The following is a 27,655-nucleotide window of genomic DNA, read 5'->3' as shown; positions in this document are numbered from 1 at the left end:
AACACAAATATTTCACATAAGGATGACAGGCCACATTCCTGCATAAATCTATGGAAAATAATTTAAGAAAAGAAAATCTGCTCACACACAACTTGTTGATGCAACAGGATCCACTTGAAGTTTTCTCTTCACAGGAGGTTTTCTTCTCTTCTCAGCTGGTAAAAGGTGGGGTGGAAAATTAAAAATTGTTGGTACTGCATTTGGCTTCAGTTTAACTCCCACACCAAATGCTTCATTATCAAAACATTGCGGTGAAAAATGCTTAGAGCATAATCTTGAATGCTTTCCAGGCAAGAAATTATCTCTTCTTAATGCAACTACCCATTGCTTTTTTCTTGTCTCATCAGCAGGAAAACTGAAATCAATAAAAGCACAGTATTCAACATTGCTGTAACCGGGAAATTGGAACTGTAACCAATAAAATAAATTACATGTAATTGTACGTATTCTACAGACGCTTGACAACAACTGTATGAACCCCCTTACATCATCATCATATTTAGGTAAATATTTACTTACCCGTGAAAGGAAATACCAGATCCTTTTTTGAAGGTCTCCTTGCATCCATACGCTACGCAATAGTACACCATCGCTTCATTAACAGTAGCTAAAAGTCACGTTTAAGTACGCTGATCACTATTCTCGCCTATAACACAATGTTCAAAACTCTCGCACTACTCACCAGTCAGCTGATTGAGATCCTTGCTTCAAGAATGTGACGTCATCAGCCATCTATTGGATATATGATCGAAGGTTTTATTGCATTCGCAGGTCAAACGTTACTGTGAAATTGGTAAAGAACTTTCTGTTACTTATTCAATAGTGCGGGCAATCATCAAGAAGTTCCAAGAGACTGGTACAACAGACAATAAACACAGATCTTGATGTCCAAGTATTCTTACATGTAGGGAGCATCAAAGCATACTTCGTCTCGCAAAAAAGCGTCCTTTAAAATGCAGTGTCAATTGTATTTGATATCCAGTCAACGTCCAACAAACAGGTCCGTCCTCAGACTATTAGGAATGTTTTGAACGTAGCTGATATTCATGGGAGATCTCCTAGAAATAAACCATTTATTTTGGAAGTTAACCAAAGGAAACCCCTCCAGTTCGCCAAAGATTATGTCAATTGAATTTCAGAATTCTGTGATATTTTCTGACGAATCCAAGTTTTTACTTGTTTGGATCTGATGGAAATGTGAAAGTGTAGTGCAAACCAGTGATCTCAATATATAAACAGGATACACAACAGCTATGCTTTGGAATGGCAAAAATCGTGACGTTCGTTTTTTGTTACGTTGGTAACTGTGAACGTACTGAATGCGAATTTGTCATTCGTGATTCTTATTGGGAAATATATTTCTAGATGAGTTTTCATCATTTTTGAATGATAAAATGATGAAATATTGCGTGGCGTATGGTTGTAAAGAGCTCCAGAGAAAAGGATGTGGAGTTCAGTTTCACAGGTAAGTTATTTTAGTACGTAACAAAGGAGGAAACTAGTTGATGTCGGACATAACCTCAAGCGGTACTTGGCCAATACTATTTTTTTAATGATTTCCTTGTTTATACAGGTTTTCATTTTCTCGGCCTGATATTCTGAAGAAGTAGGTTCAAGCAATACGCAATACCCATAGCATACAGTACATTATGTAGCAAACTTTTTACACCTGATAGTTATCAGTCAAGACCTGCGCACCTGTAAAATTACTGAAAGAAGATGTCGTGCCATCAATCTTCAATTTTGCAGGCCATCTTCAAAAAAATATTGTTACAAGACGACAGCTGGTTCTCAAAGGAACAGTCTTTAATCTGGTTAGTATGAGACCTATACATTTTTAATAGAAAAATACATTTTGCAAAGGTATTATTCTTATGCATGTAAATGTTTGATGTTTTTCATTGCAGAAATAAGACGAAGTGGCAGGTGTTTCTGTACAAGATCAAGAGTTTCCTGATAACATGAAAATAGACAAACAGACTCAAACAGATAGTCTCCCACAATCTCCTCTGAAAACAGAATTGATAAAGAAGATCAAAAGGCTTCAGATGATTGTTTATAGCAGGAATAAGAAGATAAATAACATGGCGGAATTCATTTCAGTTATGAAAAAGAAGGGGTATCTAAGTACTGACTTAGAAAGCATTTTGAAATTTCCTAATGAACCAGTTTCAGAATTCTGAAGTAGGTAAACCAGCGCGAATGTACGGCGATATCATGAAATAATTTGATTTGACATTGCACTTTCATTCCCCAAGAGCATATAAATATGCAAGAACACTGTTTCCATTGCTACACCCTAACCGCATTAGGTCATGGATTTCACCAGTGAATTGTGAACCAGGATTTGTTTCTGGTGTGTTTAAATTTTTAAAAGAAAACTGTGATAAGTTATCACATTTAAAAGAATGTGCTTTAGTGTTTGACAGTATGTTGATTAGAAAGCAGTTACTATGTGATGATAGTAATAAAGTTAAAAGAGCTTATGTTAATTTTGGTCAGATGGTTTCAACAGAAGTAGATGATTTGGCTAGGGAAACTCTAGTTTTTCAAATTATGACACACTGGAACAAGTTTAAGTGACCAGTGGCCTATTTTTTCTTGTAAATAAATTTCCTGCTGATCTACTGACACAGTTAATAAAAACTTGTCATATTAAATTGTATGTTGGTGCTGTGATACGTATTGTTTCGTGTGAAGGTCCTTTTGTAAATGTTCAAGCTCTGAGAAACTTGGGATGCTGTTATGAAGGTGAGTGTGTTGTATATCTCATTTTAAACACCCATCAACTGATTGTAATGTTTATGCAGTACCGTACTGAATCCACGTCATATGCTCCATCCCTCTTCGTATGTCGCATGTCCACGATTTTTTCGGCTGGGTGGCGCTCTTCTCTGCTGTTACTCAGTCGGCCCAATAATAATTCAACGGGCAGACGCCTAGTTGGCTGCCGCCTCCCCTCTCCACCATGGTTGTTATAGCCTCATCCAGGATGTGGACATTTCGCTCGAGGACTCCTACCTTCTCATAAAACTCCATAAGTCCGGCTGCCCCGTCTCCGACGTCATCCACCTCCGGGATTACTGCACCTCTGGGCCTGCACCGCAGATCCTCATCACCTTCCGGGATGTCACCGACCAAGTAGCCTGTCAAGCCAGAGGTGTAACCATCGCCGGCCGGCCCTATGACGTGGTCCGCCCTACTGAGTCCATCATAAGTCAACTCTTCTTTAATCCTTCCCGAACTCCCTCTGTTTCAAACCCCCCCCCCCCCATATCGTACGTTCCCGTCCACGCTTGTCACTTCTACCACTACCAGCACTACCATCACCACTTCTGCCACTACTACCCCGTCCTATTTTACTCCTACACCAACCACTAGCCACTCCTCCCCTATCATGTCCATATCTGTTACCTCCCTCTCTCCTAATTTACGCTGTCCCCAGCAGCCTCCTGCCAACATCCCGGATGCCACCGTCACAGTTCAGTCACTTTCCCCGGAACACCCAGCCTCTTCTACTGTCATCCAACAGCCATCTCCATCCCGGAGTTGTGTCGTTCGTGGCATTGACCCCACCATCAGCGAACAAGACCTCCTGCAAGATCTCCAAAGGACGGGCGTCCGAGCCGATCGGGCGTACCGCATCTTCAACTCCAATGGCCCGACGTTCAACTATCATCAGCTGCCGACGTCGACCATCTCATCACTACTGGCGTCCGTTTTCGCAGGCGGACTTACCGCGTGGAACACTCTCATTCCCCACCCCGTACCGACCACCCCCCTCCTCGTGCCTCTTCTGCTAGCCCACCACCCGCCCCGCCACCCTCCCCACCTCCGCAAGCCAACTACCAACCTGCCCCACAGCCGCCCGTTTTTCTCCCGTCCTTCCCCATCACGGACCTCCTTCGCCTTCTAGCCACTTCCATAACCAACATTACCACAACCCTCTATTACCTCATGTCGCAATACTACCCAACTCCTTACTCCATCTTTCCGCCGAACAGCCCCATTGTCCCTACTCAATTTATGTGAAATACTTTGTAACTCTATGTAATATTGTGTCTATTCCGACTTGCGCGCCTGAGATGCATCAATATGTCAATAAATTTCTCGTCCCTCTTCCCATGGTGTTTGTGGGGGTTTGGCTGCGCGGGGTGCTTTGCGGGTCTTTCCTGGGTCCCGGCTTCTTGTGATGGTGCCCTTACGCCAGATTCATTAACTATTTTCTCCCTCTGGTGTGTACGACACATCCCCCCTACACTTTATATTCTTCAGTAATACTTTCCTCTATACGGCCGAAGAGCTCCTTTGTTGAGCTGATGGCCCTTCCCTCCTCGTTTGAGGAGAGGGAATGAAATAACTTGTTTTCGCTTCGCTTCATATGCTGAAATTAGCAAGACATTCTCTAGCAGATAAGAAAATAACTAAAACTGTGGATGGAGATATGAAATGGGACTATATAGTCAAACGTCATTCATTACAGGAGAGTGACTGCTTATTCATTATCAAACAGCATTTTCAATCTTATAAACAATGAATGTGTCCTTTGCCGCTCAGACCTTGAGTTCAAGTGTTGCAGATGCTACAGTTCCTTTCATGAAGAAAATAGATCCATCCTTAATTCCCGAAATGTCCTCAGTCAAGGATTCAAACAAGGTAGGATGGTTAGAAAATTATTTTGATGAAATAGAAAGTTTCTTGAAGTCAGTGACTATTGATGATGTTCCTATTCTGTTACACCCCCGTAAAACATTCGCATTGGGTTTCCTGTTCTGTATGAAATGTATAGGCATGTTAGTACCAGAATTTCTTTTCAGAGAGAGTGACCCATTCAAATATTTTTTGACATACATGGTATCACAAGATCATACTGAATTTGCTTTTTTCCTTTATTCGAGCTAGAGGTAGTTGGAATAATAATCCAAACACACTACACTTTCAGCAGTAGCATATGCTGAGTCCGAGACATGAGCTACAACTCCCTACTTACGTTACCCCTTTCCGATGGTTGATTTAGTGAATTTAAGAGTTTTCAGCTGTAACTTACTGTGTTGTCTAGGCTCCTTCACAAGCTACTGTCCTGGCCTCTGCTACTGTCAATACTCAACGCCTGATCAGTGGAGATGGTAGCCTAATGTTTAGCAAATTAATATTAAAGTCCGCCTTTGTGGCTAAATGGATAGAATGCTTGCCTTTGGTCCAATGGCCCCGGATCAGTTCTCAGATTCAAACCCCTTGTACCGTTAATTCCCCTGGCTTGGGGACTGGGTGTTTATGACGTCTCTAATCCTATACAGATGCCATGGACCATTATTATTATTATTATTATTATTATTATTATTATTAATATTACTATTATTATTATTATTATTATTATTATTATTATTATTAAATACAAATGTTAAATCTTACAGCATTACCAGAGATCGTACACATCATTCATTGGTTTCTTAGCTTCCTCGGGAGATCAGTGGTGGTGACCAACCCATGATCACGGGTTCGATTCCAACCAACAAAAGAGACACTAAACCTGAAAGATTGCATTTCTTTTTAGGAAAGCATGGCTGTTAGTAAGCAGTGACGATCTGATGGACCGAAGCCTAGGACAGCTATTTCGCCCCCCGCCCTCCCCCCACTGGCAAACATCAGGAAGCCGCGCGAGGAGGGTCGAGGGGAAAGGGACGCAGAACCTGGGCTGCAATATCTGCCTACGATGCCTTGCTCTCAGAAATACGTGCGACTTTTTTTCCAGTTGCTTTGATATTTTGTCAATAGTACAATGTGTCAGATGCTTACATTATAATGTGCTTTAGATTTCCATCGTTCTCATTTGAGGTGTGGGCTTCACCGATAGCCTTGGTAACCCTCAGTATACGCCACTGAGTTTCAGTCAGCTCTCAAATCACTGTTCAAATGCCAATGTGATTAATTTAGAATCAAACTGTGAATTCTCTGTTGCGCAGTTCATGCCTCGTAAGGTGCAATCAAAATCAAATAATGATAACTATTTGGATTCAGAATGTTTAGTTTATTGCAATGCACGGGATGCAGCAGAACTGTGTGATTATGTAAACAACATTGTTTATTATATAGCTGGCTTTGTTGTTAAAAAATTGTTGAAGACCATACAGTACCGGGCGAGTTGGCCGTGCGGTTAGGGGCGCGCAGCTGTGACCTTGCATCCGGGTGATATTAAGTTCGAACCCCATTGTCGGCAGCCATGAAGATGGTTTTCCGTTGTTTCCCCATTTTCACAGCAGGCAAATACTGGGGCTGTACCTTAATTAAGGCCACAGCCGCTTCCTTCCCACTCCTAAGCCTTTCCTATCCCATCGTCGCCATAAGACCTATCTGTGTCGATGCGACGTAAAGCAAGTGCAAAAAAACACCGTACAATGCTGTGAATGTGCTGCAATGTTGATAGTGTCTATTAACCAGACCATAGATCATACTCATTTTAAAACTCCTACATCAGATCCAACTGCTTTTACACAGCAAATTTCCAGATGTGGTCTTAAATTCGCTTCAGAAGCAATGTTTAAAATAGTACAGTACTCAGAGAAGTGGTTCCGCTCTCTTATGAGGTTTTCAGATTGGAGCAAGCCATATATGCATGCTCACTTTGTTTATTCTGTGTCTCACTATTTTAATCTTCATTGCCCAAATATTGTTCAAAATAACCACACAATTAATTCTGCTATTGATGTTGAAGATTTACATCAGACCAAGGTATTGAAAGACATTGTCTCTACATACAGTATATTTCAGTTAGATTAAGAGCAGCAACAAACAGTGCTACAAATACTACTGCACGATGACAGCTGACAAAGCTCATCTTATTTTCCAATGTGTAGTTTACAGCTGAATAATGTATGCTGCTCCTGTAATATGTTATTTTCTTCCTGAAATTCTATATATTTGTCAAATTCCTCACTTTTGCTATAGTAATGTACAATAGGTATGGTATAAAATGTGAACTATTTTCATTTTCCCTTGTCCAGCTCCTGCCAGGTCGGGATGTTGATGGTACTTCTCCACCGCTGCTTCTCCTTCCACTATTTCTCTTCAGTAATTGTATTCCATTCCAGTCTACATTTTGATATATTGTTCTTGACAGAGTATATCCATCTTTCTTTGGGCCTCCCTCTTGCCCTCTATCTTAGCAGTCAACGCTTGATTTGGTATCCTTCCCTCCTCCTCCAGCCGGGCTGAGTGGCTCAGACGGTTGAGGCGCGGCCTTCTGGCCCCAACTTGGCAGGTTCGATCTTGGCTCAGTTCGGTGGTACTTGAAGGTGCTCAGATAACTCAGCCTCATGTCGATAGATTTACTGGCACATAGAAGAACTCCTGTGGGACGAAATTCCAGCACCTTGGCATCTCTGAAAACTATAAAATTAGTTAGTGGGACGTAAAGCCAATAACATTATTATTATTTCATCCCTCCTCCATCCACACAACATGTCTCAATTTATTATTCTCCATTCTCTGTTTTTCTACCTATTTCTTTTCTGACCTCAACATTTCTTACTCTGTCTCTCCTTGTCTTTCCTAGCATACTCCTCAGGAACTTCATCTCACTGGCCTGAATTTTACTCTCATTTCTTGCTGCCAGTATCCAAGTCTCTGATGTATACATTAATATAGGGGTTTAATACATCTTGTACATTATCTCTTAACATTTCATAGGAATGTTCCATACCAAGTTCCTTACATTCTGGTAGAACATATTTCCCACTTGTACCCTTCTGCTGTATCCAATCTTGCATTATTTCACTTCTCAAATATTTGAAGCATTCAAAAACTCAAGGTTTTGTCCCCAGGTACGAACGATACCTTTCCTTCTCTTGTCATCACCACTGTTTTGCTCTTGTTTTTATGCAGTTTTCATTAACTTCTCCTGTGCTTTTAATATAAGTGGTCCATTATTAGAAATTATGAATTCTCCAGCTTTCTTGGTTGCCAACCTTTGTGTCCAGTGTGCCAATTTGGGCTCATTAGTTGGTAACTAGCACACCTACCAAGGCGCATGGCTAGTGCAATTAGTGGAGGCCACTGCGTACGCTTTTTTGAGGCACTGGCAGTGCCAATGGATTATGAGAGAATTTATCTCTTACAAAAATTGATGCCTGATAGGCCATCAGATGATGTCAACCAAGAATGAATTAGCTGGGAAATTTATATTTTGCTATAATTGACCATTGATATTTGAATTTACTCAGTCAGGACAAATGATTTCAGGTTCCCGATGGGAACTGATGTTCTTGCTGGTGAGACATAGTGTTTACAGTGCACTTTGTCATCTGGTATGGGCTAGAACAGATTTTACTTTCATTGGTCTGTCTCAATCCCATCCTTGGTTTTGACAATATGAAAGTGACTGAGGTATGAGTGATGCCGGTAATGCCATTCCTTATGCAGCTAGTCCCTGCTATGAATGGTGTGAAAATGTTACTCATATAGTCGGTTGGTTCATGCATTTCAGTTGTCTTGGCAGGCTAATATGTAATAGCAACTTTTGGCCCGGCAAGAAAAAGAACGGGAAACGACCTTGCTCCTCATTTCCATAGAATATCTCTTCAGTGATTCCTACAACATCTACGATAGCTGATGGCGGAGCTATTCGGGATCGGACCAGCTTTTGGGCTGAATACTCAATATACTTACATGGTAATCAAAATCTGTATCATATGATGGCCTAGCTGGCCAAGACTCTCATAGTGCATTGGCACTTCCTGTAGCTCCAGGTAGCCTTCATTACATGCACTAGCCATGGTGTGCTGGTTACCAAATTAACACACTGGGGCGAAACACTGGTAACCAAGAATGAGTTAACTGGGAAATTCATTCTTTCCAATAACGGACCATTTATAGAGAAATTGTGAACTTAGGCTACTCATCTGGGACAAATATTTCAAGTTCCCTATGAGAAGCAAAGTTTGTATCATCTAATGGCCACCGGGCGAGTTGGCCGTGCGTTTACGGACACGTGGCTCTGTGCTTGCATCCGGGAGATAGTGGGTTCGAATCCTACTGTCAACAGCCCTGAAGATGGTTTTCCATGGTTTCCCATTTTCACACCAGGCAAATGCTTCCTTCCAACTCGTAAACTTTTCCTATCCCATCGTCGCCATCGTCGGTGCGACGTAATGCCCCTAGCAAGATAATCATTTAACGGCCTGACAGGCATCAATTTTCGTAAAAGAGACCAAGACTCTCGTAGTGCATTAGCACTGCCTGTGGCTCCAAGTAACTTACGCAGTGGCCTCCACTACCCATCCCACCCTCTACCAGCTTCTTCCATCCATGGAACGTCGCCTGGTTTACATTGTTCTCCGTCTCCCACCCCTCAATTGCACCAAAGACCACTATATCATATTCCCAAACTGAACACCCACGTCCCCCTCCTGTTCCAAAGATTCCTCGATAAAGCCCTGATCCCCAACAACCCCGTCACATCCCCATTCTGGTAACTACCCTTTAAGGCCCCTCGACATAACTTATCCCCGCTCCACTTTTACCACATCCTCGTCCAACCCACAGACCGGCCACCCCTGTAGAGACGACTGTGTATCCCACACACCCTCTCCACACATCATTAGCTGCCTAGTCCATCTCATAGGTCACTATTACTTTTCGATATTCCAGTTCCTAAGACACTACATCGACCACCTCAACATTGACCATGAAATAGCACTCCCCTTTTGTTACACTTAGCAAGCATTCGAACCTACAATGTGTTCCCGCCATAGAGACAAATCCAGCTTCTTGCTACAACGTGACATTCTGTACAGATGTATCTCTCTCTCTTTCTTAGCATTAATCCCGACTTGCAGGGTCTGCTGCTTTGCTACATCTCCTCCATTTCTATTTGTCGTTGCCATCTTCTGGTGTTAAGCCAACACTGTGCATGTCTGCCCTGATGTTGTCAGTCCATCTCTTTGCCGGTCTTCCTCGTGGTCTTGTTCCATCTGGGTTGATGTGGAGCGCTGTTTTGGCAACTGAGTCGTCCTGTTTCCTCACGACGTGGCCGTACCAGCGGAGACGGGCTTCCCTCACTTTGTCTATGATGGGCGCGACACCAAACCTTTGCCGGACGTCCGTGTTCCTTATGTGGTCTCATCGGGTCAGTCCCATGGACCATCGGAGCACCTTCATCTCCATGGTTGTCAACATTTGCTCCTGTTGTTTCGTCATGGGGCGACATTCAGTCCCATAGATCGCTGCTGGCCGTACCACACTCTTATAAACTTTTGCCTTTAGATATTGAGGCATCTTTTTATCACAGAGGACTCCAGTGACCTGTCTCCACTTGAGCCAAGCTGCATTTACCCTCATCCGAGTATCAGGAGTGGTGTCACAGTTTGAGGTGACGACGGATCCCAAATACTTAAATTGCATGGTCTTCTGCAGGTCTTCTTCACTGATACTTATGGTACCTCTGGTTTGGGGGCCACATTCTGGATATTGAGGTGCAGTCCATTTTCAGCCAGTCTGTCCTTTCACGTTTGAACCTGATGCTGGAGTTCAGGGCGGGTTTCTTGTGCAAGTACCACATCATCGGCATAAAGAAGGGTCCAGGGATGTGAAGTCTGTATGTCAGCTGTTGCCGTATCCCTGCAGAGGATGAATAGCAATGGTGAAAGGGCAGAACCTTGATGAACACCCACAGTGATATCGAAAGGCGGAGAGATTCCAGCAGGACTCCGGACGACACTAGTGGAATTGCGATACAGAATTTGCACCCAGCTTACATACTCTTCAGGGACGCCATGACAGCGAAGAGCTCGCCAAATAAGTTCGTGTGGGATACGGTCAAAAGCCTTTTCTAGATCTAGAAATGCCATGTGTACACTCTTCTGTCTCTCTCTGTGCTTTTCCATCAAGAGGCGTGTGGCATGGATAGCATCGATGGTACTGCATCCCTTAACAAATCCACACTGGTTTGGTGTTACAGAGACAATACATCTGAGTCTGCTGTCAAGTACACGTTCAAAGATCTTGAAAGTATGACAGAGGAGTCGTATAGGGCGATAGGTCGAGCAATCAGTCATACCTCCTTTTCCCTTCCAGATTGGGACTGTTGTGCTAGTTATCCATGAGTGTGGAAGCTGTTCCTCGGCGATGATTTGGTTGAAGAGTGAGACAAGGAACTCTGAAGCAGGCCTTCCGAGCATTTTCCAGATTTCCGCTGGTAAGTCATCTGGACCAGTTGCTTTTCCATTTTTCATTTTGCTAATGGCAAGCATTACTTCCTCGGATGTAATTGAGGGAACAGGGCCTACGATAGGATCAGGGCTAGAAATTAGTGGATGCGTAAATTCTTTGTTGCTGATGTTATTAAAGTAATCTGCCCATCGCTGGAGAATGGATTGTTGATCTCGTAGCAGTTTGGCGTCGGCTCCCTTGATGTGCATTACGAGTCCAATGTCCTGAGTTGAACGGTGCCGAGACTTAGCAAGACGATATATATTGTTTTCTCCTGATGGTGTGTCGAGCTGGTCGTATAGTGACTGGTAATAATGGTCCTTTGCTGCAGCTACAGCTCTTTTTGCTGCAGATTTCAGGTCGCGATATTGCTGAAGACGTGAGTTCCACCAAGTCTTGTAGGCTATCTTTTTCTCCTTGTTTGCTTGCTTGACTTCGTCTGTCCACCACCAGGTTTGTATATCAATATATTTTCGTCCGGGTATGGTTTTTCCCAACGTTTTTGTCGCCGCCTGATGTATCTGTTCCACATCATCTTTCCACATGTCTTGAACCGATTGATCGGACTTCACGGAGAAGTTTGCTAAGGCTGTCATGAACTCGTTTCGTTGGGCATTCATCCACCACCACTTAATTCGGTCAGGCCCAGTCTTAGGTTTAGGTTTGGGTTGTGTAACATTGCTACGAATATCGAGGACAAGCAATCGGTGTTGAGGGGCAATGCTGTCATACGGAATTACTTTAGTGTCCGTTACCAGCTTAAAATCTTGTTGACGAATTAGCCAATAATCAATCTAAGTAGCCAGATGTGTTGGCCTCTTTTTAAAATATGTGTTTGTAACAATCAGATCAAGAGCCTCTGCGCAATCAAGTATCCGACATCCGTCATCGTTTCGCACACCAAACCCATGTCCTCCATGGCATCGCATATATCCTGCTTTGTGAGACCCGATATGTCCATTTAAATCTCATTCAAGAATAATGGACTCATCCTGGGGAATTGCTCGAAGGAGGGCATCCAGACTGTTCCAAAATTCATCCTTCTTATTCTCAGTGCATCCTGTTTGAGGTGCATAGCAAGATACAATGTGGGCAGTGATGGAAGTTGAGTCAATCTTGATAGACATAAGCCTATCTGACACCCTGTTGACACTGGTGACATTGTTGCGGTAGTTCTGGTCGACGACTATTGCTACACCATTTCGTGTACTGGTACCATGATAGATGAGTTTGTAGCCATCTCCGATTTCTTTTGCCTTTGAACCTTTCCACTTGGTTTCCTGGATGCAGGCAATGTTGACACGTCTGTTTTTAAGCATTTCTGCTAGTTCACGATGTCGGCCTGTCAACGTACCAATATTGAGAGTAGCAAATCTCAGTAGTTGTTTGGGTTGAACTAGCTTCTTTAGCCTACCCCGTCCATGAGTAGGTAACCCTTGCTCATTTATCACGTCACTCGGGCGTAAGTGGCGCGCGTCGCTTTGAGGGGACGCCCTAGTATGTTCCGAATTTAGAAGAGACGTAGCCATAGATGCGACAAATGATTCCTCAACCGACGGGTCGCTTCGTCTGTCGTTGAGGGCATTTTATAGCTGCTGCCAGCATATAATTAGGCCGCCCCTAACCTGGAGAACAGACGCCTTTTGCAGCCGCCCCTCTGGGGTACAGACGCTGCAGCTCAATGGTATTTCAGCAGCATTTCCTCTGCTGAGGGCCCATTACCCTCCCACAAGAGCTCATCCGCCCGAAGCCGTTGGATCTTGTGGGGAGTCAGGTTATTTTCCGCCGCCCAACACTCGGCGTCGAGTCCCTGGCTGTACGGTCTACTCGGTTACCGTAGCATGGCAAGCATGGCCAGACAGGATCTGTACGGATGTATATATTCCTAAAATTGTGTTATATATAGTTTATATAGATCAATGCTTTCTCACCAATTTATTTACTCAGACGTTACGTTCGTAGCATATAGTTGATTTAATTTCAGTTATTATACGTTTCAACAATCTTTACATATATTGAACATTACGTATTCATTTAGTTGGTGAAAATAGCTAAGCTGCTATTGGTTTTGATGTCAAGAACTCAAAATTAGAACCCACAATGTGTTCCAGGTAGAGAACTGATGTAGCATATTGCTAAAATGTGGCAAGCTGTACAAGTTCCAAATTGTATTGTATATAGTTGGTATAGATCAATGTTCTGTTTAAGTACTTTGTAACATTCAATATTTTCTTAGCAGATTGCAGACTTTATTCATTCGTTTCATAACTAATAACACTAAGCTCACTGGGCCCATTCATTTAAATACTCTCATTATTAATACTGCAGAAAATAGTGAAGTTTCTATGGTTTTGCTGTTAAAGAAATAAGCCTGTATTATCGTATTATTGTTTCTTGATATGTGTAATCAAGCAAAATCTTCTGTTCACATGTAGATGGTAGAAGACAACAAAACTAATTCAGTAAAAATAAAAATTATCAAACCAGAAGAGAGAGAGAAAAACAGAAAGACTATCGTTCAGAACAATGTGTATACCACAAGACTCCCTAGCTAAGATGCAAACAATCCATTCTCCCACTCCTATCATCTCTATTTACCCTCCCCCACATCTAACACATCACCTTAACCCGCCCCCCGTACTAGGTGGCCTGTCTCACCCTGTAGGGGAGGAATTAAATCTTGAATAGATAGCCTCCACTACATGCAATCTTGGTAGGTGTGCTACTTACCAACTGATGAGCCCAAATTGGCACACTGGGGTGAAATGCTGGCAACCAAGAATGACCTTGCTGGAAAACGTATCATTTCCAATAACGGACCACTTATATTGGAATTATGAATTAACTCATTTCGGACATATATTTCAGGGAATCAAATCCTGTACCTTCTCCTCTGCTGTCATAGCCAGATCCTACATATCCACAACTATGTAGGTACATCTATCTATGTTTTTTAATCCCTGACCCATACTGTATAGAAAATACTTTTCTCATATATTTCTTACAGATATGAGACATGCTTATATAGGACAAGGGCATTTAACCGTAGGGAGGTGAAATATCAAGGGCCACGAACATTGGGAGTGTAATGTAATGTGAAGCAACATTACATATTAAGATTGCCAGACTGAGTGACTCTGACCCCTCCTTCGCAGGTTCAATCCTTGGTCAGTATGGTGGTATTTGAAGGTGCACAAATAAATCAGCCTCGTGTCGATATGTAAAAGAATTCCTGCGGGACTAAATTCCGGCACCTCCACGTCTCCGAAAACCGTAAAAGTAATTAATGGGACGTAAAGCCAATAAATTTGTTATTATTAAAACATATGAAGATTAAAATGCTCCTTTTTACTGGAAGATTGAAATTTAAATAATAATGGAACAAACAACCAAATTTTATAGTCATTACCAAAAATGTGCTGATCACGTAAGGTTATTGATTTTACATCCCACGAAATACTTTTACGGTTTTCGGAGACGCCGAGGTGTCGGAATTAAGTCCCGCAGAAGTTCCTTAACTTGATAGTAAATCTGCTGACACTAGGCTGACGTATTTCGACATATTCATTTATCACCGGACAGCCAGGATCGAACCTGCCTAGTTGGGCGAGCACATAAGGTTGGTTGCAAGTAGTTAACACAGGTACAGGCCTAAAGAGTCTTAAGACATCCTCAAGATAATTAAATTATTAGTGCCCAAGAAAAGTGTAATACCGTATCGCAAAGTCTGTAATGAAAAGCTATTTTCCGTTTTTTTTTAAATGCGACTACTTACTACCGTTTACCTTCAAGGTACATTCACACCAGATTCAGATTAAACGAATAATTTTAACAAACCGCTTTGGTATAAAATTATTTTCGTCACAACTTACATTAAAAACATCAAGTTGTTTAAATTTGAAAACATTCGTTCATAATAGTGGTTTAAAAAGGCCAATATTTTTCTATGATTCCAGTAATGTTTGCATGACTACGTACAGGGCACGAGTAAGAGAGAGACTGTCATCGCGGACCGCTAACTCTGTCGTCACGGTTTTCCATCATGGAGTGCTACCTCCAGTATATATTTGAGCTCACTGATTTCAACATAGTGTCAGCACATGATCATCGGTGCTGCAGGGCAGACTAACATTTATGATCAAAAAGACCACATCGGTTGATCTGAGTATGTAGCAAAGATGCAAGTTTGATAAGACTTGATGCAGGAGTAAAATAACCGAGCAGCAGTGCCAAATTAAGTCAGTTGGTTTGAGAGACCTGCCGTCGTGTGCTTGACCGAAATATAAATGCTTTTAAACTCCACATAATTTCAAGTATGTCATTTCTCAAAGCCAACCAAGTGCACAATAATAGAAAATTATACAACGAGTAGAACGTGGTGCCTACAGGCAGAGAAACAGGATCAAGGGAGACAAGGGCTCCACGTCTTGATAAACAAGCTGGATAACAGATTACGTTTACAGAATGAACTCTCTTGCTGTTTGCGGGCTGTATTCAGTTTGAAACACACACACACACTATAACCTGCATCACACAACTTACTGTGTTAGCGTATTTAGACCACCGTGCTATACTCTCTGCAAGGAAGTAAATCTCTCGTCCTGAAGAATTTTTTCGTTCAATAAAAAGGCATTACTCACTAAAGGGTTGCGTGCTGAAACAGGGACGAAATCACAATTTGCAAATCAAAAATGTCTGAACTCTAGTTTAATTATTGTAAAAATAGATATATTCTCTAAATACATCACGACTGGAGGAAAGCTCCTGTGGACAGCGATACTATCAGGTCTTCTTTTCCGAGTAGCGATTTACAATTACTGCTGGAAAGGGAATACAATAACAACTAATACTAACAGATTGAAAACAACTTAAAATTCCAGCACACAAGGAAAAGATCACGCTGGGAATTGCTTTCCAGACAGCACTAATTGCACATTTATTTCTCAGTGTAAAAGCTGGTCACACTATAACTGCAAAGAGGCCGAATGAAACATGCAGCGGTAGAATTTTATCCTAAAATCCAAGATAAAAAACGAGTGTTCATTGTATCCATTCTCACGAAACCGCTCATTTTATCCTCCGACATCTGACTACATTTCCAGGAGTTGTCAGCTTGAATGTTAAACACGGCACTGAAGCTTAACACAAAATCCTATATGAGATAAATTATGAATTATAAGTAGAGTCCCCAGCTGTTATGATATGGCCTGTTGTGTTTGCAGGTTTGGTATCCCAACTCTGGGCTCCGGGGTCAACTAAAATTTGTCCGTGTAAAATTATTTTATAATAATATCATTGGCTTTACGTCACACTAACTACTTTTACCGTTTTCGGAGGCGCCGAGTTGCCGGAATTTACTCCCGCAGTTCTTTCTCGCGCCAGTAAATCTACCGACACGAGGCTGAGGTATCTGAACTCCTTCAAATACCACCGGGCTTACCCAGGATCGAACCTACCAAGTAAGGTTCAGAAGGCTAGCACCTCAACAGTCTGAGCCATTAAGCCAGGCAAAATATTTAATAGCGTTGAAAGGAAAGTACATACGTTTATTCATCTTCACAATGCATTTTTGGCTGTCATAGTGGGATGGAGTGATCTGTTTTGTTGCTGCCTCAAATGTATGAATTGAAACACTTATTAACTCCGATTGATGGATTGATAATCAACAACAACCCAAATCTACCCCAAACTAAAGAGTAAACCTTAATACATACAAGGTAGATACCATGTCCCTTATGCGAGCTAATCAGACAGAATTCCTAATTTTAAAAAAAGCCTATAAATAGTATCATATCCAACGTTGAGTTGTACATTAGGTGCACCAGAATGAACCACGTAGGCTAATCAGCATCGGTGAGGATCGAGTCAAAACAGTATGTTCTCTCATTTGAAGATTCCTCGTGTGGCAACACATACGTTGACTGTGAAAATTCATAACTTAATTACTAGTCCTGTGCTAATCATCACTTGACAGCATGCCTGAACATTCCAGGTTAACTGAGACTTGGGTGTTCTATGATGAGTGTAGTGAAATCGGGAGTGTCCTCCAGAAGATATGCAAGTAGGAGAAATATCTCGATAAAGTACACTTATATTTCTTTCTTACGGACCTTGTACACTCGGTCTTGAATTCATAACTCTGTCACTGTAATCGTCTCCATCATGGTGAGGATTTACGATTTATAGCTGCACACGTAGTTACATTATCAGAGGAAATCTGCTGTGTTAACAGAAAGACAATATTTATAATGCACAACATTGCACAACACCTCAAAAATTTGTCATCTCCGGTGTAGTGTTATTTTTTCACTACTTTCCCAATTATGTTAATTACAACACCAGATGTTTCCAGTTGCGTTGTAACTTATGGCCAATTTCCATAATAGGTCTTTGTCATACACATTTTCTGAACTCATTGGTTGTACAGTTGTATAGGGAACTGAATATTCAGAATAAAAGGTTTGCGTGATTTTACTGTAATGTTCTGCGTAATTCAAGTCAGCTTTAACTCAAGTGCCAAATGTAGTAAGTACAAGCTGAGCAGGATGATGAATACACTGCGCAATTTTCCTACAATTTAATATTTTCGTTTCATCTTTCTTGACATCTTTAAATTTAGCCATTATATTGCCACAAGAAGCATGTATATGTTGCCATGTATTGTTGATACGCTTGGGATTGATCTCAAGTATTGTACGATTGCAATGCCAGCTGTATCTCCAGCATTCAATGCACAACTTGTGAGATTTAACTGATATGCTCTGCCTATTCCAACTTAGCTTCAAACCAAGTGCCTCATCTTGTAACTATACGATGAGGTGGTATCTTGCATAGTTGTATCAGAGCCCCACGCCACGCGGACAGTTTCAAAACGGACGCCCTTACTAATAAGCAAGATCAAAGTTGGATGGAAGCAAAGAGCAAATTTCGTTATTCACCGAGAGAAAATAACGTCAGATTTATAGAAGTTAAATGAATTTATTGAACCCTACAAAACAACGATCCCAGGACGTAATACGGAGTGCTTTTGTCGCGCCGATCCGTGAACCAGTAGCCCACAACGAGGGAATGCTCCATTTCTCAAGCAAGGTAGACAAAGAGCAGGGCGCGCCAAGCCCCATTGTGTGAGAGAGAAACGCGCAAGCGAGGCAGTCACAGAAATTTAATAACCCAAGCTTGTTCAATTTGTTCGGGGAAATACAACTGCCAATTGTGAGGGGGGAAATATGAGATGCTTCAACGTTCGAAAACCCAACGAACTGATTTCTATCCAGCACGGGTACCCGGTATGGGCGAAATAAAAAGACAAAACAGCCAGGATATAATTACGGTAGTTGAGAACGAAAGAGTAACAACTCAAGAAATGATTTTATGAAATTTTTCAGTCAATGTCTACCATATGCCGACCACTACAACCTCCGAAATTGTAACAACACAATGCCTTCATTTTAGCAAGCACTTCAGCAGTTTTCATTGTTCTGAAATTCGTCGCTTTTATCATTTTATTATGAGTTGTAACTATTTTCCACATTATAACAACCACCTAATATTCACGAACACAAAAATTTTCATAAAAATTATGTAACACGTCAATTTTTGAGAGGCAATGTTGTAAACTGCTAAAACTCTAAACTCTTTTCTTGAAAAGCATAGGATTTAAATTGTAACTCTTTCGTTCTGGGCCATCGAATTATGCAGCCATGCCCAATCATACTTTAATTCACCATTCTGGTAGAAGCTAGGAAATTACAGCGAACCAATGACAGGAAGTCGGCTGCCCTCAGAAAGAAATGTTTGCTAGTGTCTATTGAGGGGCCGTGACTTCAAAGTATTAGGGTGCGATGCTCCCCCTTTCTTGTGTCCAGAGCTGTTGCTAGAAGTGCCTGTCACCCGCCGAGAAGTCGGAGCTCTTTGTGAGTTTTACATTTTGCTCATCGTTCAAAGCGATTAGAGAATAGAATCCAGTAATAAATATGAAATCCTAGAGGTGGGAACAGTGGATTTGTAAACCGATTTAATAATAATTGCAACCACTAATGTGGGCGCTGAACTAGACAAGCTTATAAAATTTGTATTACGGGATATGTACTTATGATGGACGAACTAAGAACTTGATGATGATTATGATGCTTCTTATTTAAAGGGGCTTAACATCTAAGGCCATCGGTCCCAGCTAATACCGTTAGGTGTTATCTAATATCTGCTTATGAGTGGACGGACTAATTCCAGTGAGGCAAGTAAACACACGAAACACTATCTGGTATTGTTTCAAAGCTGGAGACCTTGAGTTCGAGTGTCGGGCGCGGTAAACGTGTACCATAGCGTTCGTGCGGCCCGCTAGTTGGGAGAGGTGTAAGTGAGCAATTACTAAATAGGCCAATGTTTCATTTAGCAGCGACGCCTTTCCTACCCATCAAGAATAATGCCTCACTAGTATGGTGGTCGATAAATGAAACAGACCCATGAACTTCCCTGCAGTCAATATTATCGGCATGAAACAGTAATCACCAATGAAAGGCACTACGAGGCCCATGTTCATCACAAGACAAAGACCAGGTAAGTACTAATCATTATTATTTTATTTAGGAGAGTAGTAACTGCATACGATCATCTATATAAACCCGTAAATATGATTCATTGTGACGATTTAAATTTCCTAATTACCTAGTACATATTTGGTTTAATGCATGTCGTCTTATGGTAGATTGATTGCCTAAGTGAGTATTAGTTAATGCGGTGTAAATATTAGTAATCATGAGTGTACAGGTGTATTTTCTTAATAATCAATTGACATGAAATAAATTTAGTTTATTAAATATTATAACTAACGTAGAAAAATTTATTTATATTTTGTCATAGACTATTCATTGCCTGAGCAAAAACGTCTCAGTCTTCAACCATCATGGCAAAACTATCGGGAAGGTAACATTAACTGAATGAAATATTTCATGATGATCAGGCAGATATAATCTCAGTGGAAGATGGGAACTCAGAAACACACTAATATTTCAAGAAGAAATATTTAAATTTAATTTATGATCTCCCCGAAAGGAAAGCTACTATGAAAAACTATGGTATTACAGAAACTATTAAAAGCTACATTCCTCATCCTGCAAGTAATCTGAAAGGAAACTGTTTTATTGCACAGCTAACCAGGGTATTTCTGAAGAAAAGGGGCGGTGGAAATCTAACAAAATATTATATGCAAATATAAAAATAATTGTCAACGACAAAATTATTTGAGATTCTAAAATTAATGTAACACTGCTTGCGAAGTAATAAATTATGAAACTGATAGGAGGTAATAAAAGAGTCAATAGCCATTGCACCCCATATCCTGATTTACTTCTTTATAAACAAGTACAAACTGGAAAATAAATTTGATATCCTTGAGGAGAATTACAATTTACCTCCTGATATTCTGTGTTACCATTTATTACAGATGTAATGATGTAAATTTAAGTGACATGAAATTACACTTGAAAGGTCTGCCCACGACAACTGGTAGTACACATGAATTTTGTACGACTAGTGGCAAGTAAATAATAATATCCTTGTGTATTATTTCTATTGCTCATATATCTCAAGTTGCCAACGCATTTGTGTTGTCTTGCTGCACATGAACTCCAATTCTCTAATATTTCAAATTCTCGTTTACTGCAGTACGAGGGTATTTGCTCCTCTTATGTCGATTCCTATAATAACATTTTAAACGAGAATTACCTGCTCGTGCTCCTATGCCGCCCCTCATGATATTATACACCACAAAATACAAACAGTACAGGTGACTACACATGTAATAGATTTCACACAACTTAATAATTTCTAGATTATAGCACGGAACACTATTATAAAGTAAATACACTGCATAACAGTACTTTGGAGTGTCATCGAGCTCGAAGTGTGAAACTATAGATTGCTGAGAGCCACAATATTATTCTATTCATACAGGAAAGCAGAGATCTACTTCCACTGTTGTTTTCACACTATTACACTTTTAAAGATACTTCCACACATCGAACATCTAATCAGCCATACTCCACAGTATGTAAGTAAAAGGGCATTAAGGGGAACTTATGGACAAACAAACTTTCAGGCTGAGCAAAACTCCACGACACTTCTCCAGAGAGAGATACGAATGCGATAGAATAATAACAATAATGTTACTGAGCCACACATCCCGGCTGTTACTTAACGAAAGACCAATTAGAGAAACGTGGCACTGTATACGTGAGAAACGTGCGGCCTGAATCGTGTGTTAGTGGAATGGTAACATCGACGATTTTACAACTGAGAACATTTCCCATTGTATACATCGCTATGAATGGACGTTCGCTCCAACCATGCTAACCCTAGAACAGTAGTGTGGTAATCGTAACATGAACGGTCGGGCTAGGTGTGATAGACCCATTATAAAAACAATTACGTAAGCCATTTTGGTGATTAATTTTGCACCAAGAATATTTCAAAATAAAATGGCATGTCAATACCCTGAAAACATTCTTAGAATAGACGACTCAATTAAGAACTTTAAAATGTCCACTGAAAAATCATTTTAATATTTAGGGTTCAAAACACACATCTATCTGTTAAGAGTATTGTCCAAAAATGTTTTTTATCCAAAAATAAATGCAATGATTCCCAAAATGGCAAGCAAAATATAACATGTGTATGACACTTAGAGAAGATCGAAATGGATCACATTCGTTGCTTTTCTTCTGCCTTTATCAACAAAATAACAAAGAGAGCTATTTGCATTTCGATCACATGTATTCACCGTAAAATTGGAATTTGCTATAGTTGCATCCCCAATGCTTTCTTCTTCTTCTTCTTCTTCTTCTTCAATAAATTACCTGTTGGATTCAATATTACTGGTTATCACAAAATTTGCGTCAGGGTTTGAATCATCATTCGAGGGTTAAACAGTCGTCAAACAAGATTAGACTTCAGATATAAACACATCTGCACGTTGAATACAAGGGTGTAGCCGTTCAATAAAATCTTTCCTAAGATTAAGAATACCAGAAAATAACATTGAAACGTACCATATAACAACATGGGCGTTACCGATATGGTCTATATATGTGTTCCTTGCGAGGGTACTTACAAGAGGAACAAACGACCAATGATACATAACATCAGTGTAGACGTTCACTAAGGTGAACTACCAGGTTTGTCCGAAAATGAGTCTTGTGGGAAGACGTTTTTAATTCATTTATTAAAATGCCTTGATCGTTCTGCAGTGTTAGCGGGTGAGTTCTTCTTAAAATGAAACTTATACGAAACCTACTACCACACATATAACACAGAAGCATCTATTCTGGAGACTGAGTGAGCAGCCGTTTATGAAAATTACCACACTCGTTACAAGAGTTGCCGGGCTGAGTGGCTCAGACGGTTCAGGCGCTGGCCTTCTAACCCCAACTTGGCAGGTTCGATCCTGGCTCAGCCCGGTGGTATTTGAAGGTGCTCAAATACGACAGCCTCGTGTCGGTAGATTTACTGGCACGTAAAAGAACACCTGCAAGACTAAATTCCAGCACCTCGGCGTCTCCGAAGACCGTAAAAGTAGTTAGTGGGACGTAAAGCAAATAACATTATTATTCGTTACAAATTCTTCGGAAGAACGTCCCCGTTCACACCATAAGTCAGCATATGACGTTTTATTGCGCACTTCAAAAGTTTACCATCACATTGACATGAACAGTGTGACCGTAGCTTGGGTTGACTCACCGGATGTTTTCCAACTTGACTTTTCCCTAAATCTATTAACTCTTTCATGACACAGTGTGAACGTTTTCCGTTTTAAGTGACCTTGTACATTCGAAAAAGATTTCATGACTTACTTACTGCCATATTCTTTACAAATTTGTAGGCACCCAGCAATACGCATGGGCAGGTGTGTTTGAAGACTAGATATCAGGGGAAACGCTCACCACAAGAGTGCGGAAGCTCTACATCTTTAAGCAGTTGCTCGTTAAGCGTGCACTTTTCACGAAACTTTTTACCACATGTTACGGGAGTATGGGCGAAAATCAGTATGTGTGAACAGGTGTTTTCGAAAATTATATTTGCAGGAAACGCGCTACGAAGGTAGAGGAATGAGTGACATCAGGGGAAACGTTCACCACTAGAGTACGGAGGCTTATAAATTTCTTTTAGCAGGTGCCCATTAGGTGTGCTCTTTTCACGAAACATTATACCACATTACTCACGACAGTTTGGGCGACAGATGTTTCCGAGAAATATATTGGTGGAGAACGCACTACAACATTCAACATGAGAGTGTGACCAATATCCATCCAGTGTGTGTGTGTTGTGATAGTACATATATTACACCCTCGCACTATATTCAAAAGTAGGAGATACTGTTCGTATTTCATTCATTACTAACAATATTTCCTTTGTATATTTATTCCTAATATTTTAAACTGGAAGGTATCCATACGTTACATGAGTAATTTCCTTTGCACAAACGGATGGGAAACTGTGTTAATTACACCTGGAAATTTTTATGAGTCATGCAGACATCCCAGAGTTCGATGAGGTGACCTTGTGATGTTTTGGGCGGAATGTCCCTATGAGTCATGTGAATAGCCCAGAGTGTGATGCGGTGGCCTTGTTGATAACACAAGATCTGGAAGAGTTTCGGGGCGTGGTCTTGATAAGATCTTCTGCACGTGATTGGATGGCCTGTATCATTCTGGATGCATCATGTAAGAGTTCTATATGGGCAAGTGATCAAATGCCGAGAAGCATACTGGACTCTGCTTCATATTGGACTGGACTTTAAACTTTGGTGGAGGAAACCTGACTTCAAACAGCGGAGGAGAGATGTAACTTGTAGGAACCTGGATTTGTTTTATGAAGTGGTAATAACCTGTAAGTGTGGAGTGCTTAGGCACTTGGTATTGTACTATTTAAGGCAGCTTTGTATTATATTTTGGTGAGAGGTATGTGGTGCTGTATTTTAGACTTTCCATAATATATGTTCCTACCGAGCTCGATAGCTGCAGTGGCCAGTATCCAGTATTCGGGAGATAGTAGGTTCGAGCCCCACTGTCGACAGCCCTGAAAATGGTTTTCCGTGGTTTCCCATTTTCACACCAGGCAAATGCTGGGGCTGTACCTTAATTAAAGCCACGGCCACTTCCTTTCCACTCCTAGCCCTTCCCTGTCCCATCGTCGGCATAAGACCTGTCTGTGTCGGTGCGACGTAAAGCAAGTAGCAAAAAAAATATATGTTCCAAAAAAACAAGCGGGTGTTGCTCGAGTGATGTATCGTTAAACCAACTGTTACTGTCAGTGAACACAGTTTTTTAAAGGTGCAGTATCTGTGTGATATAACAAGTACCAATAATGAGAATATGCAAGTTGTTTTGATACACAGATGCAGTGAAGGGTACTTATCTACATATGTGCTTTGTTCAATGGGTTGACTGCAACTGGTGGCTTGGCCTCGCTTTTGGTTTCCCACTGTATTTGTTGTCGATTATTGTGTAAATATATAGTCTTCTGGCGGTATATTGTGAGTGTTTATTATGTATATTTTGGACTGTTGATGATGTGCCCATCACGGATATTTTTCAGAATATAGTTAATTATTTTAGAATTAGTGGAGTTATAGATGAATCTAGCTGAAGTTACCACATGTTACCTATTAAGTAGTTTTCAAAAGGCTAGGTAAGGCCTGAAGGTGATGTACCAGTACAAAGCCCTATGTGCACATCCTGGGAGAGAAAGAATTATCATGCTCTATTAAAATTCGCCGGATCCATTCTGGTGAACAATGGCGCCTATCCTACGAACATTTCGAAATATTACTTTATTTATTTTATGTTACTTATATTAGTGATTTATTCCGATAGATTTCATTTTACGCCCAAGCATGAGGCAATTAAGTATTTTATTCTTATGTAATTTTATTTTAACCATACTGAAATGCTTAATTATGAACATTATATTACAAATGGGACCCACAGTGAGGTGCTTAAGAATATTTATTTGATGTGATTATTTTAGTCATATGGCAAAAGTTATTACTGATTTTAATTGTTTTACACATACGTAACAGAGAGTGTGTGAGATATTGTATATAGAGTTTGCACTCTTCAAGAAACTTCTTACCACATCCATTAGCGGGTGCTCCTCTTTAAACGCAAAAATGCGTTGTCCAACATTAGATTAGGTTGAAATACTACCACATTGAACACAACGATGTGGAGGTGTCTAATAACCGCTGTTTTTCATCATGTATGTAAGATACATATAAGCAAGTGCATATTCAAGTCACACTTGTGACCAAATCCGTTACATCGTTCTTAATGTAGTGGGGGAGGTTAAATATATCTTGTTATTTTTCGAAGACTGGACTTGGTATGAAAACTAAATATCGAATTGATTACAAGGATGTAGACACTCCGGAGTATGGGTCAGCGTTTGTTGTCGAAAAACTTCACTTTCAGATAAATTCTTCGCAGTGTCATAACCTGAACGTTAATCTTCACTAGTATGCATAAGCATAAGTTGCTGAATTGTCGTCTTGCCTGAACGCTGACCAGTATGCGTACGTACCACATGTGTCCGAGCATGCGACTTCTGGGAAAACAGCTAACCACATTGTTAACAGAAATGAGGACGCACGTCAGTATGTGCCCGCTGATGATACCGAAGATTAGCCTTTCGAGTAAACCTGAGAAACACATTGATTACATGAAAGTGGACGCAAATGAGTATGCGTAACCTGCCGAAGTTACGATCTCTGGAAGAACGCCTTACCACATTGTTTACAGGTGATTGGGCGTAAACCATTATAACTAATCAGATGCTGCCGAAGATTCGACTTGAGTAATATTATAAATGTTTTATTGCGCACAAATGATCATGGACAAAATTCTTATGAGCAGTCGTCTGTACAGAATTTTGTTAAAGATTCTATTCTCAGTTTACACTTGCGTACGTGGTGGCGTTCACAAAGTTGGCCGCATCATTGCACCTGCAGTCCGGACATGGCTCATGAAAGCTCGCTTTAATACACAGGCGTTGGTGAAACCCATGGACTGTGAGTCTGGTCACAACGTGTCTCAACTCATAGCCTCCCTGAGACCAGTTGCGGTTGATCATCGCATCACACTGGTAAAAGTCCCACCATATGCTGTCTCTCTTTTGTTGAAGCTCTTGTAGAAGTTCCTTATACGCTGGGGAGGCCGGGAGCAGTAGTTTCAAACGCAGCTCTTTCACAAAGAATAATTCCCTCGACAGTTGGTACACGAGGCGTGATGGAGTGTACTTTGACAAGCAAAGTACTTTCTTTAAGTAGAATGCTTTCACCTTCTCTATACTATGTAGTTACCTCTTTCCAAGATATATCCATATATTTTCTAATCCATATGTGGCTACAGAACTAACCTTAAGATGAAATAACTCGATGGCACATGAAAGTGAGAGATGGTTCAAAGATCTAGATTTTATGGCAGCATTTAGTCAGTCTTTGACATGTAAAGAGAACATGTTCCCCGGTGTTTGAAAAGTGACTCCTAGGTACTTAAAATTGGTGACTGACGTTAGTTGCTGGTCATTGATTAAGAATGTTCCCCGTTTTCCTCCTCTTCTGATGGTCAGAGAGACGGTCTTATTTTCATTTAACCTCAGCTGGTTCTCTTCTGCCCATTTCGTAACTTTATTAAAAGTAGTCTGCAAATCCAACTGAGAAGTTGACGTCAGAACCATGCCATCTGTATACATGAGAATATTGACATTTTCTGAATCTACACTTTGTACAATGTCAGCTGTGGCGGCAATGAAAAGCAATGGGCTTAGGGGGTCGCCTTGAAGGACGCCGATGGCTTGAAGTATCGGATATGACTTGCTGATGCCATCACTAATCTCTACCCAGTTATCTGTAAGGAGATTCTTGATGATTGGAAGTAGATAACTAGGCCCGATGATGTTACACAATTTCTCGAATACGATAATTCTATTGATCGTATCAAAAGCCTTGGAATAATAAAAATTGCATGAAGTTTTCCCTTTAGAATTGCGAGAGCTTCATTAATATACTGTTGTAGACAATCGACTGCTTGAATGGTTGATCTTCTTCTTCTGAAGCCAAACTGGGAATCTGGGAGCTTGTCGTCTATTAATACTGTGAGGCGCTTACATACTGAGTCAGTGTCTTTAAGAGTCTGCATTCCAGAGCAATTCCCCTGTACGAATTGGGGTCTGCTGTATCACCTTTGCCCTTATACATCATTTTTATTGTGCACTTAGCACAGCTGTCTGGTATCCTACCCTGTTGTAAACATTAATTCAATAACTAGCAGATGGATTCTTTCGACTCTGGGAATATCCCTTTCAAATGTTCATTATAAATGTTATCTGGACCACATGCTTTCCCATTTTTTAGGCTTTTAACAGTTTGTCCTATATCTTTAAGCGTATATCAATCTGA

At 40.8% G+C, this 27,655-nt stretch overlaps 1 protein-coding gene across 1 annotated transcript in view; it reads right to left on the bottom strand.

Moving 5' to 3' along the window:
• Nucleotides 1-244: 244 nt before the first annotated feature.
• LOC137502429 (uncharacterized) overlaps nucleotides 245-27,655 on the bottom strand; it is a 78,076-nt gene continuing 50,665 nt past the window's right edge. Inside the window, exon 7 of the mRNA XM_068229540.1 lies at nucleotides 245-355. Within this exon, the coding sequence (XP_068085641.1) occupies nucleotides 344-355 (12 nt within the window). The 3' untranslated portion in view covers nucleotides 245-343. The remainder of the gene's footprint in view (nucleotides 356-27,655) is intronic.

This window comes from Anabrus simplex, chromosome 10, assembly GCF_040414725.1.
Source record: "Anabrus simplex isolate iqAnaSimp1 chromosome 10, ASM4041472v1, whole genome shotgun sequence".
Lineage (NCBI taxonomy): Eukaryota > Metazoa > Arthropoda > Insecta > Orthoptera > Tettigoniidae > Anabrus > Anabrus simplex.
This window is presented reverse-complemented; position numbering and strand designations above follow the sequence as displayed.